Source organism: Euprymna scolopes, chromosome 26, assembly GCF_053919585.1.
Source record: "Euprymna scolopes isolate OS-2025 chromosome 26, ASM5391958v1, whole genome shotgun sequence".
Classification (NCBI taxonomy): Eukaryota; Metazoa; Mollusca; class Cephalopoda; order Sepiida; family Sepiolidae; genus Euprymna; species Euprymna scolopes.
In genome coordinates this window covers 51,892,623-51,906,604 of record NC_136507.1, presented here as the reverse complement: position 1 = coordinate 51,906,604, position 13,982 = coordinate 51,892,623, and the positions used below count along the sequence as shown (strand labels likewise).

The following is a 13,982-nucleotide window of genomic DNA, read 5'->3' as shown; positions in this document are numbered from 1 at the left end:
AAATTATTTCATTGTCAAAGAATTTTTTAACCCTGTTTAGTTTTTATTAATATTTTTCTAAGAAAGATTTTTATTAAAACATCATTAATGCATTTAATGTGTATTTTATATAAATATATAAAATCAGTGAGGAATCCAGCATTGGGGATTATACAGCCTTATATTTTCGTCAGACCTGAAAAATAAAATAGTTCCAATGGTATTTTATATTCTAAATGATTTGATCCAAACTTTGTGGCTTAATGTGTTAACTTGAATTAGTGTTTATATATAAGCATTCATAATATTATGAAGGAATATTTACATCCATTGTAACAAGCAACCATAGAATATAATTTTTAAAAATGTCTTTTTATAATACTAGTGGGGATACCCGGCGTTGACGGGTGTTTGAAGGTGTGTGCCAAAAAAGAAAAAAGTTTTGGTAGGAAGGTAGGCTTGAAAACAAATATTAAAAAAACAAAGAAAAACAAAACAAAAAATGGCAAAAAAATTTTGGGAGAGAGGTAGGCTGGAACCTGATGGGGGCAGGGGGGTACCCGGTGTTGCCTGGGTGCTTGGAGGTGTAAAAGAAAAAAAAATGTTTTGGTAGGTAGGTAGGCTTGAACCCGAACCTTGAGGTTACTAGACTGATGACTTACCCGCCACACTATGATGGCAGAGAAGTGAGAAAGTGTGAAATAAAATCATTTAAAAAGCGTTATGACAGGTGCGTGTTTAATGAGGTCAAACATCACGCCACAGGGAATGAAACGCGTGCGAAAAATTTAATATCTCCACACTTAATTAACTGCGGGATAATTCTTTTGGGTTTTTGTTTTTTACCCAACTTTGTCTGGTTTTGTTTCCCCAACGTGTTGGGAAAAACCAGCTCCCCCTTTATTAAAGGAGTGTGTCCAAATGGAAGCAATTGTCTGATATGACGGTTAAACCAACATTGACCAAACGCCCATTTGCTTTCTGGATGCAAGGACCACGCCTTAGTTTCACATTAGTTTCGCTTTTATACAAAAAAGCCAAATCAACATGAGACGGGCCGAAATAGCAAGAATTGTGTAAAAGTCGCTGTAAATAAATCTAGCCGCGACGCACGTTTGCAATTTGTACATATTATGATCTATAGGGTATATAAGAAATTCTACGCGATAGTACGATAGTACCCCCCCCCCCCCCAAAAAAAAAGCCTTTCTTGGACATACAAAAACTCTCACCCGTATTTTGCCTTTTATATATATAAATATAAAAAAGTCAGTAAAATTCAGAAAGTTAGACTTATATATCAATTCATCTGACAAATTTATATAGATATTATATATAGAAATTCCAACTGATTTCATCGATTACATATTCTATCCCATCCAAAAATTCTTTTAGTAACACACTCTGCAAGATTCATTGTTTATTTTTATTAGATAATCCTCACGTCCAGATTGCATTTTTGAAATTCACCAGCTGTGACAATCAGGCTTTAGTAGGGTGTATTCCAATCCTCCTGTAGCTGTTCATTGGAACCTGAAATCATAAAAATTGGTCAGTCCTCTCATAAGATGTATAGCAATAACATACTGAATTTTCAAGAGTCTACGACAATTTAAAATGCTAGTACAAAAGTCTGGAAACTTATTGAAGGCAACTCATACATACATATATCTTCAACTTCCGACTCCTTGACCCCTATGTGGAAATCTATTCTGCAGATCCATATACCAGCCTCCCACACCTATTCAACAAGCATTTTATAAATACTTTTCATGCATATTATTTTTTTACGTTTAACATCCTCTTATATCATATAGAGGTTGAAATGCCGTTAAGCAAACTCACTCACTCATATGATAAATATACTCACATATACACTCAACCAGTTTTATAGAATAAGATAAGAGATAAAAAATTTACAATTAAATTTTGTTATGCTGTCAGTTCAAAAGAGAATACAGTATTTAGAGATAGGAAAATCTCTTTAGGCCATGGCATTTCAAAGCCAAATGCTTCTCATCAGAAGAGGTAAATAAAAACACATATACAGAGAAGAAATTTTTTAAAGGATAATATTGCCTTTATGGAAAGAGGATCAAAGGAAAAACAGGAAAAAGCTATAAAGTTGCTTCTTATTGATTTAGACGTGATTTTTTTCGGATAAGATTGTAACTCCGGATCAATTCCAGACTAATCCAAGTGCCAAATTCCATTTGCTTGAGCAACTAGATAACTTTTGGATTACAATCTAATCGTTATCCTATGTAATTCACAATGATCTCCGTCAAATACAGAATTTTCATTTGATCCTGTTTGACATCACAACCTAAACGAAAACAGCTGTCCAGATAGGATTTGCAGCGATCTGATGAACCGAAATATGTTGAAGTAGAAGCATTGCAGTACAGCACAAAATATGATACATCTCCAAAAATAAAAGCAAAACGATACAAAAACTGCAAAATTGTGCAACTGGTAAAACCAAACAGGAAAACCATGTAAAAATAAATAAATAAATTTATTGGACTTAAGGAGTTGGAATCGGATAAAAAATTTCAATTCTGACTACTCTTAGAACGACTCCAACTCCTTCTGACTCTGACTCTGACTCCGCAACCCTGATAAGGGGGGGGGGCTTATGTAGTCATCCACAGACAGTTTCACTGTGTCACAGCTTTTCATATTAAATAGAAATTGAATTATTGATTAAAATAAGAGAATACATAAATAGTTTGAGTGACAAAAGTAACATTGATATTATTTATGAATTTCTCTTTAAACAAAATTCTCAAATATCTGTTAATTTAATTTAAATAAGTTACACTTGCAATATGGGAGGTGGTAAAAAAAAAACTTCTATTAGCTTTCATTATTGTGCTTAATACCTTGTTATATTCAAGTGTCTGTGTTAGTAATGTCATCTATAAACTTGACAAAATGGGATGGTTTAATGATTAACAGGATGTTTTTCATCTTAACAACAGGATATGCATAAATGACAGTTTCTCTTTAACAGAGAACTCATAAACCCTTGCATGTTTGTATCTCTAACTGCTTGAACATTTACCGTTTCCCACTACTTGACAGCATTATTATATTATTATTATTATTATTTGTCTTATAAAGTCATTGAATAATTTCATATTTGTCAGTACTTGACATTTTTATTTTATTATTTCAATTGCCTGCATATGAGCAATCCAACAAGGTTTTTCAGTTGGTACTTAAAATAATTTTTATTAGCACTAATTAACCCTTTTGTTCTCATAATAAAGTCAGCCTTTTTCTCCTTTTACTTTAATATATGTGTATTGCATATACTGCTTGGATAATGAAATATTTAGTTTTCCAATAAATCATCTCAGAAATGTGATAATGATATTCTTATGGTTCTAAAATCTCTTGTTTTGGTGTTTGGTAAATTGAAGAGCATAAAAGGGCCACTACATGATAAGCGCAACAGGCTGAAAACCGGCAACTTTACCAGTATAGATTTGGTAACATATCTGGGTGGAATTATTGGTTGTGGAAAATTTTTTCATGTTATAGTTAGTGATAAATGAATTACTTTGTGACTTTTTGAAATTTGAAAGGAATTTGGAAGCATTTAAACTTGCTTTAAAATTCTTAGCAAATCCTAATTTAATTATGATTGAAAGTATTTAAAGCTATTTACCTCCAATAATTTTATAAATACAGATAAAAACATTACCTTAACAAGTTAGTTATAGTTTTATAACAATAAAAATTGGAAAAACAAATATATATTATAAAAATAACCTTGTCTGTTCAGAATAGTCTACCAAACTACTCTATCAGTTTTTTGGTCTACAAGCTTGAAAGTTGATATATACTGGATTTGAACCTGTGGAACAAATTCAATTTGTTTTTTTAGCAGGTAAAAATAGCTGCTAAGGGATCAAAATTTTTTAAAAAGTGGAATTTAACTGTGTTATTTTTACACGTGCACAAATATACATTTATACTTTTTACAATGTTATTTTTTTTAGTTTTTATGTGTGTTAGGACATAATACAAATAAAGCTAGACAGCTACATATTTTGATTCTGATGACACCCAAATCATATTTTTTTAAAACTTTTGAAATCACTACTATAGATTGGGTACAATATAATAATCAATAGAGTATTGACTCTATTATAATAAATTTAAATTTAGTTTATTTTTATTTTTAAATCCTTAGGTGAACCTGTTTATCCTCATTTAAGAACACTTCTTCATTTCGACACCCGAGAATTTCTTAATGTATTAGCCTTGGTAAGTATAAATATATCCAAATACTATTAAAACTCTATGGATCTTGTTTATCTTGTCTTTTAGTATCTTGTTTGTTCCCAAGCACACTGGATGATACCGCAAAAAGATAACTTCAACCACTAAAACAGGTTGAAGACACTAAGAAAAAATCCTAGTCTTCGATATTTTTGTTCAGCATATGTGATGTACGGTTATTCATACTCTTCTTCATATATGGTGTGCTCTAGCAACATAAGTTTTATTCCTTAATCATTCATACAATTTGTATGTCATGTTTCATTAAAATACATGTACTTTCTTTAAAAATGGTGCAATTCATTAAAACAACATAGATGACCTGTGATTCAAAGTGAGTATATATATATATATATATATATATATATATATATATATATATATATATATATTTGGTAAGGTGATTGATAATTTATAATTCAAAATTAAAATTAAAAATCCGTTTCATAAGAAGGTGCACAACAAAGCCAATAAATTGTACGATCGTTTCGGAAACGATGTTTTTTATTGTGACTTTTTTTTTTTGCTGATGAGTAGACTTTGTTTTCATAAAAAACTATATGCTAAAATTATTGTCCTTGACTCAATGTCTGTCACAATAAAAAACATCGTTTCCGAAACGATCGTACAATTTATTGGCTTTGTTGTGCTCCTTCTTATGAAACGGATTTTTAATTTTAATTTTGAATTATAAATTATCAATCACTTTACCAAATATGTATATATATATATATATATATATTGTTTTTAAAATATAATTATCCACTGACAACTCGTATGCACATACAAACCATCTAGACTTGGAGGGATTAGTATACTACAAAAACTCTGGATATTTTTTCCTCTGATAAAGACGTCCTAGGAAAATAACTGGACCCTTACTAAAATACTCCTTCATTTTGACATCTTTCTTTTATTAAGTACTTCCATGATTTAGAATATTTTTTATAAAAAAGCTATTTACTGTGAAATACTTAGGGTTCATTTCATATTGATTTTGTTTGATTATTAAGGGTTACTTTAGGATAAAAAAATCGCTTTGGTTCAATTTGTGTAGAAGTACTAATAAGTTTGATCTCCAATAATGAATATTCTCATTATAAATACCAGTTTGTATTAAATATCAGGCCACCATTAGTGCTGGGTGGGTGTTTGTTGGATGCGACAGAAACTACTAGTTCCTATGGAAATAGCAGGATAATTTGAGATTTACTCCTCTAGATCCGCTGTGTTCTGTCTGTACCCATGTATATTAACATGGTTACCTCTTAAAGGGTGTGACTCTTCACCATGCACAGATGGTTATCTGTTATGGAAAGGCTGTTGCAAATCGCCACCACAAAAGGTGCAATTTGCAGATGTCTGCATTAACGTCACTTAAATATGTATTCTATGTCTATACTTCCATTGTCACTACTGGTTTAGTATTATTAAACTGAGCTAATGTTCAGTAAAGGTAGTGAAAAATGATAGTTTATTTGAGTTATTATTTAACTAAAATACAGATATTCTTACAATGCAGTCATTCAATCTGAATCTTTAATGATGAAAATACTATTTAAATCTTAATCAAGACCAAAAGAGTAAACCTTTTATTGAGTTGTTTGGACATTCTGATTTTCAAACATCCTTCTTGGAGTTTTATAATTTCATCATTCTTCTTTACTTCTTATCCACAATTTCTGCAGAAATTAACTTTGATCTGACTCAATATTGCATTACCAAATTATATTTTTTTTTTATTTATTTATTTTTATTTATTTTATTTTTTTTTCAGGCATTTGAAGAACCAGAATTCAATAGCGATGAAGGGTGAGTTAAATTTTTTTGTGTATCATGAAACTTTTTTCTCTGTACTTCTCCTAGCTTACTTTCCATATATATATATATATATATATATATATATATATATATATATATATATATGGAAAGTAAGCTAGGAGAAGCTTTTACATCTGATTAAGATTACTTTACTTGTAAATATTAACTCTTTAATATTTTATAATATATTTTAAGTTTACCATTTTGATTACCTTGGTAAACTTATTGTAATTTTTATTTCTTTATATATATATATATATTTACTAGCAGGGGTTACCCGGCATTGCCTGGGTGATCGGCCCCCTTCCCACTCCGAGGCGTAACAAAAAAAGTCACCCCTCTGGATTTACATGCTTGGTGCCGGCCTCCCCCCTTCAGGGAGAGATAATCCCCAACCCCACCTTCAGGGTGGAGGGTGCCTGGAGGCTTCTCCCCCCCCCTCTCCTTGGGGGGAGAAACTGCCAAGCTCCCCCCTTTCGGGTGAGAAAATGCCAGGCTTCCCCTTTTGGTGGGGGGATGGTGGCCAGCTCCCCCTGCTTGCCCGTAGGTGGGTGGAGGATCAGACGCCCTTCCGTTAGGAACCCACCCTTGGGGGGGATGTGGAAGGAAAGGGTATAGCCCCTCCCCGCATCGGATAGGATTTAATAAACAAATAGAATTTTAAAAAAAAGTAGAATCGATCAGGATCGAACACGCAAACTAACGGTTAACAGTTTAGTATGCATACCCGAATTACTCTCTTACCTTTAATAAATAAAAAAATTAAAAAAAAATGTAGTAAAAGAAAGTATAAGCAAATGAATGGATAAACGGGAACGGGCTTGGTTGCCATAACAACGTGATGTACACAAGGACGGTAGTGAACGTGTGTATGTGTACGTGTGTGCGTGTGTGCGCCTGTGCTGGGTAGTAGTACTAATAGTCTGTCCTTTGGAGGACAGCGTTTGTTTTCGTGTTGTGTGTACGTGTGTGCGGCTAGCGCCAGAATGGCGGACGTGGTGTCGGAGGTTGGAGTGTGATGGCTGGTGTAAGTTTAGTAATTTTGTAATTTGTAAATGGCAAGTTAGGAAAAAATAGACTCTTCCAAGATGGACAATTAATAATGGCATAATATTTTATGGTAAATTTAAGAACGTAGGAACCATAGTTTTTTAGGAGATGTGATTATTGGATTAACCAATCAGAAATCGTCTGTGGCACACACATCTCTGTTTTTATAGATATATAGAAGAAGATAGATAGATATATATAATGCTAGGCCCCACCCCCGGCGTGGCACAGTTTTAAAATATACTTAAATATATTTTAATTCATGTAGATTTCATATTTATTATTATAGAGCCAATACTCTATTAATTATTATATTTTATCCAACATGTTGTAGTGAAGTTTTAAAAAAAAATATGACTTGGGTTCAGCTAGAATCAAAATCAAAACATGTAGTTCTCCAGCCTTATTCATTACTATCTGTACTTATGTCTTAACACATAAAAAAAAACGTAAAAGGTATAAAGGTATGTTTCTACAAGCATGTAAATAATATAAATAATGTTTAGTCAACTAACTCCTGCTTAGAAGCTATTTTTACTGACTAAAAACCAAATCAAACTTGTTCCACAGGTCCAAATCCCGTATATATCAAGTTTCAAGTCTGTAGACCAAAAATTGACAAGTTTGGTAGACAGTTTCTCTCACAGACAGTCACTTATATATAGGTTAGGTGTCCTAGTGTCTGTGTGGGTAACTTTGTCAGATAAAAATCAATGGTGACTTTAGTTCTGTTTGAATACAGCAACTGTTGGTGCAATTGCATATATATATATAACCACACTGATTAGTCTTGGTAAAGATGAAACACATCATCATATTCAGCTTAACATCTGTTTTACAAGTTGGCATGTGTTGGATGGTTTTTATAAATTGATTTTTTAAACTGATCTATCTCTGATCATGTCTTTATCTCTTGCAAATCCATCCTTATCACTTCTTCTCATGTTCCCTTGGCATTTATTTGTGAACTGACTCCACTACCTCAACTGTTTTATATCAACTTTCATCAATTATTTCAATGTGAGCTCGAATGGTATCACAAAGTTAATATAAATTTCTGAAAGTCTCAATAGCTTCAACATCCAAATATTCTTTCTACAAATCAGACACCCTCATTATAATAATGAAGACGACTGTCATAGTCCTGATTGGCCTAGGCTAGATCATATTATTTTCCTTCTCTGATCAATTGAACAATTATTTGATTGACAGTAAAAAGTGGAATTCCAAGGTTTGCAACTAATGAAGTTCACTATTACAATTTTACAATTCTAATGCTTCTTTGGTCTTTGTTATGCATATATATATATATTGACATAGGACAAATATATTACTCGGCCCTGTTAGTGCACATTAGAATACACTGACTGTCCCCCCTGCAGAGAGTAAAAGTCTGTCAATGAGGCCACCTGTTGACATAATGTCTAAGGATGGGATCCTAGTGGTTGAGCAGATGATATTTAAGGTCCTATTAAGACATGAGATGCAACTCACCACTTTGACCATTACTTGGACTAAGATGAGTGGTTGGATAGGCCCAATCCAATCCATCGGTTGGTCATGATTAGCACTAAATCAGACAATGATCAGATCAACAAAGGAAAACTACCCAATAGCTGGAAACATGCTATTATGATCCCCATCCCTAAGCCAGAGAAAGACAGTTCAGATCCACAAAATTTCAGACCAGTTGCATTGATAATTGGCCTTAGCAAAACATTTGAAAGAATGATAAACGACTGAACTGGTATCTGGAAACCAATGGCTCAATTGCCAACATACAAAGTGGTTTTAGAAACGAAAAGGAACAATGGACAACATAATTCGAAAGAACATGCAATAGCTATCTTTTTTGATTTAGAAAAGTCTTACGATGCAACATGATGACAACATATAATAAAAAAACCTCTACAATCTTGGATTAAAGGGCAGACTAACCATCCTGATAAAAGATTTTCTATCTGATAGAAGTTTTAAAGTAAGAATCGAATCAACCTTATCAGACACAAAAACACAGGAAGAAGGAGTCTCACAAAGATGTATTTTATCAGTCACGCTCTTCAATATAAAAATCAATAATATTGTAAATTGTTGAAGATAAATGGTTCTTTATATGTGGATTTCCTTGTAATCTGCCATAGATAAAAAAAAAATATACCTCAGAACATCAACTAGAGATGTGCATAAACAAACTAACACAATGGACCACAGAAAATGGTTTTAAATTTTCAACAGCTAAAACTAAGTGTCCATTTCTGTAATCATAGGAAAATGCACAATGACCTTACTCCCAACCTAAAAGGAACACAAATCGAAATAGCTGGGTTTTTTTTACTTATTTTTGAAAAAAAAAAAAACTTCATCCTTCACTTAAAATATTATACTGCTCATCACTCCTAAAATTATATAGAATCCTGATTAGAGCCAAACTAGACAATGGAAGCTTTATATATGGTTTAACCAGAAAAAGTTATCTTAAAACTCTGAACCCCATCCATCACACAGGATTAAGACTTCCCTTGAGGGCATTCAAAACCTCTCCGATAGAAAGCTGATGGGCAGAAATCAGAGGCCCTCAGTATTAATGCTGGTCCCTCAGGGGTCCATCCTGGGCCCAACTACATCAATGATCTCCCAAAACACATACTTAAATCATTCGCTGACATCTATGCTGATGACACGACCACCTATGGCAACATATCAAAGGCCGTAAATGACAAAGTTCTCTCTGATTCTCTCTCCTCTGATCTCGAGTGCATGGTATAGTGGGGGAAGAGGTGGCAGCTTACTTTTAATGCATCCAAAACCAAGCTTCCTTTACATCATCAACGCTCTGATCCCCATCTGGTATCAATTGAAACGGATGGCTCTCGACTAGGGGAAGCTCCATGTTTTGATAAGCTTGTGGGCTTGACCTTTACTCCTGACTTGAAATGGAACACGTACATCAAGTCTATTTCCAAGGTCGCTGAAAAAATGGTAGGATCCTTCTACCGCTCCAGAAGATATCTCACTGCTGATGCAATTCTCTATCTATATAAAAGCCAAGTATGTCCAAGGATGGAGTACTGTTACCACATCTGGGAAGGAGCTGCTAAAAACAGCCTATCCTGCCTTGACATAGTATAAAATAGGCTTCGTGGCTTAATGGGGGATACCCTTTCCTCTTCCCTGCAACCTCTCTCCCACAGGAGAGACGTTGCGAGCCTGTCTTTGTTTTATCGTTATTTCCATGGCAAGTGCTCGTCTGAGCTCCAATCTCTCGTCCCCACTCGCCAATCTTTCATGAGGAACACCCGTCTAGCTGAAATCACTGTCAAAAAATTTCCCCACTCTTTATCTGTGCCAAAACCAAAACATAGATTCCATGAACAAAGCTTCTTTCTTAGAAGTGCACGCCTGTGGAACTCTCTTCCATCTGCCTGTTTCTCACCAGACTACAACCTGCATGTCTTCAAGTCCAACATAAACAAATTCCTTATGAACCGCCCCCTTAAGACACTTTATCAAATCTCAACACTAACGTACTGTATACACAATAACCCTTATCCTCGAGTGGCTTCCGGGCCTTGATAAGTGGTGACCACCTTGTAAAAAAAAAAAAAAAAAAAAGCTTATATGAACCCTCACTAAAATTGAGATGTAAAAAATTAGGCTTACGATATAAAACTGGAATCAAACCCAAAAATTCTGCCTATCAATGCACTTTCAATCCCAACTACACACATCTATTTGTTACAAAGTTGAGTGCGAGATCTCATTTCAATTTATGAAGCTTATTCGCAAAGAAAACAGCAAATTAGTAGGAGCAGCAAATACATTATGCAATTAGAAGGGACAGCCCCAACCATGACAAATAATAGCAGCAGCACCTAAAAACAACAATATTTACAAATTTTTACAAAATACCAAAATACTCAACTCTGATTGGATAATTTCCAGCAGTTTGATTGACTGTCAAAATCCAACTTTGACCAATCAGAAGAGACTTGCCATGGGAGCCAGGCAACTACTAAATTTATGTTTAAATAGAGAGGAGATTGGCTCGATAGAACCTGGTCCACACTGCATGAATCCCTGTCAGTTGAAAATTCAACTCCAAGATTAAGGAGAGCAACCAACTTTAACTCTGGCCAGTTTGGTCACTAGTCTCGACTAACACCAAGAGATGAGAAGTACTACAACTTCACCGGTCTACCACCAGCCAATACTGACTTCCTCACCAGCCTAGGGATCAACAAATCCACCAAAGGCGCTACTACTAGATGCTGCTACCACGTACACCAGGAGACTTGACAGTTTGCCCGAGAGAAGGGACGGCTGCAGACAAGGTCGATATCGCTGACTGGCAGATGACAAATCTGCACCCTGTTAGGATCAACAAAGCCATGGAACATAGCTGAATAAACATCCCATCTAAACGTCAGAGGAACAACATTTTCATAACAAATAAACGACAAATCTGCTAAGTTGCTTCCCTTAACGTTTCCCATAGAAAAACAAACTCTTATTCTCCGAGATTATTATCAAAATCACCCAGCACAAGGAATAACACATATTGACATATCTTATCAACAAAATTATTATTTATGCTAAGTTGTCTTCCTGGAACATTTTTCATCGAAAAGCAAGCTCTTATTCTTTGATATTGCTATCACTACAAGGAATAACAAATATTGACATATTTTATCAACAAAGAAAGATGCAAATCGCCGATAAAGACTATGCTGAAATGAATAACCTTAACAGCAGGGGCAAACTGTTGTTGAACTGAAGAACACTTTATTTTATTTTGCTTTTCTTAAGTTTATATTTTTAAAATAAATGATTGAGCAATCAATCGCTTAAAATTAAACTTATGTTGTTTGTCTGGTTCTTTCCTATTACCATATGCTTATTCATAATACAACAACTGTCCCACTTCTGACAACTCCAAATAAGTGACATAAAGGTCCGATACACAGACTACAAACCTTCAATAAACAATTTTATTACAAAGAAATGGCAAGAAAACTGGAACAATCGCTAAAACAACAAACTTTCAAATTACACCTATACTTAAAAAAACCTGGTAGATCTCAGAAAATTACGTAAAGAAGTAGTAGTCTTATAACGTATTCAGATAGAACACACATACATAACTCACTCCTTCATACTAAAAAGTGAAGAACCTCCAAAATCTATACCATGTCACAAACCTTATATGATGAACACATATTCGTCAACACTACTACAAGGCTACAAACTTGAAAGAACTCTTCAAAAAAGAAAACCCTAAAACCATTCTAAACTTCCTAAAAGTAGCAAATCTTTACCATAAAATATAAATGCCATCAAATAACAAACTATATCCAAACTTTACTCGAATATACTCAGCAAAAATCAATTCCGAAATTTAAATTTTATATACAACATAAAATGACCCAAAGAAGGTCAATACACTGGTTAAACAAACAAGCAAACATATATTGCTATCTGAAACAAAAACAAATATCAATTAGTATAAAATATCAATATTTCAAATTTTTACCTCTTTGTATTGTTCTGACAGTTGGCCATTGATGAAAGGAGCAGAAAGAAGACTACTTATCATGGAGAGAAAGATGTTGTGCTGAACTTTCTAAGCAGTTGAAATATTGTCAAAGTTGAGTGATACCCAAAGTTATGTCGAAATGCAACTCATTTAGATGCCAATGTTAATTTCTAAAAAGGTTTATTTAAAAAGAGAAACGGTCACAGAAAATATCAAAGCGATAGGCTATGTTTGTGTGAGAGATAGACAGATAGCTTGTCTTGCTACATCCAGCCATGCTTGTGGCAATCCTCACCTGAAAAATTTCAAAAAGAAAATGTTAATTCCCTACAATTTAAGTTTTTCTCAATATTTGGAATCCATTGATAAAAACGTCTGCCTTTTATCAGTTGAATTATTTACAAAATATAATTTTGTTACCTCATATTGTTATGATGGGGCCAAGCATTTACTGTAGTGTTCATTTTCCAGATAGTATGAAGCAAAGATATTTTATCCTCTTTTTTGTTTTGTTTAGTCCTAGTAAATTGTCTTAAGGAGAATAGTTTCCTATCTCCCTGGAAAATCTCATCAGTATGCCCTGTATTTAAGAATTCAGGTGATCGCTCATCCCCCTCTCAGTACAGGCCAATAAGTCTCCTGTGCGTCATGAGTAAGTTGCTAGAATCTGTGTTAAATACAGAAGTAATCAACCATCTCAACAAAAATAACCTTCTTAGTGACACTCAATATGGTTTCCGTTCTGCTAGATCTACAGCAGATGTGCTTACAGTTATATCACATAGGATTAGCAAATCTCTTGACGGTGGCAATCTTTCTAGGGCAATTGCTCTTGACATATCTAAAGCCTTTGATAGGGTATGGCATAAAGGTTTACTTCATAAGATCGCTAGCTATGGTATAGCTGGAAAAGTCTTCTCAATTATTAAATCATTTCTTTCTGATAGGTTCATAAGAGTAGTAGTTGAGGGGCAAAAATCAGAAGCTCACAGTATTAATGCCGGTGTCCCTCAGGGGTCTATCCTGAGCCCAACTCTTTTCCTGATCTACATTAATGATCTTCCAAATCACATCCTTACATCATTTGTAGACATTTATGCTGACGACACTACCATTTATGGTAGCACATCTAAGACAGTAAACGACCAAGTTCTCTCCAATTCTCTCTCCTCTGATCTTGAGCACGTAGTACAATGGGGAAAGGAGTGGCTGGTTACTTTTAATGCATCTAAAACCAAGCTTCTCTCTTTACATCATCAACATTCTAATCCACATTTGGCATCAATTGAAATGAATGGCTCTCGTC

General features: G+C 34.0%; 1 protein-coding gene across 2 annotated transcripts in view; it reads left to right on the top strand.

Moving 5' to 3' along the window:
• Positions 1-13,982, top strand: part of LOC145248041 (vacuolar protein sorting-associated protein 8 homolog) — a 135,162-nt gene that overhangs the window by 80,439 nt on the left and 40,741 nt on the right. For both annotated transcript variants that reach the window (XM_080109771.1, XM_080109772.1), the window contains exons 26-27: positions 4,184-4,257; positions 6,050-6,084. In XM_080109771.1, coding sequence (XP_079965897.1) covers positions 4,184-4,257; positions 6,050-6,084 — 109 coding nt within the window. The remainder of the gene's footprint in view (positions 1-4,183; positions 4,258-6,049; positions 6,085-13,982) is intronic.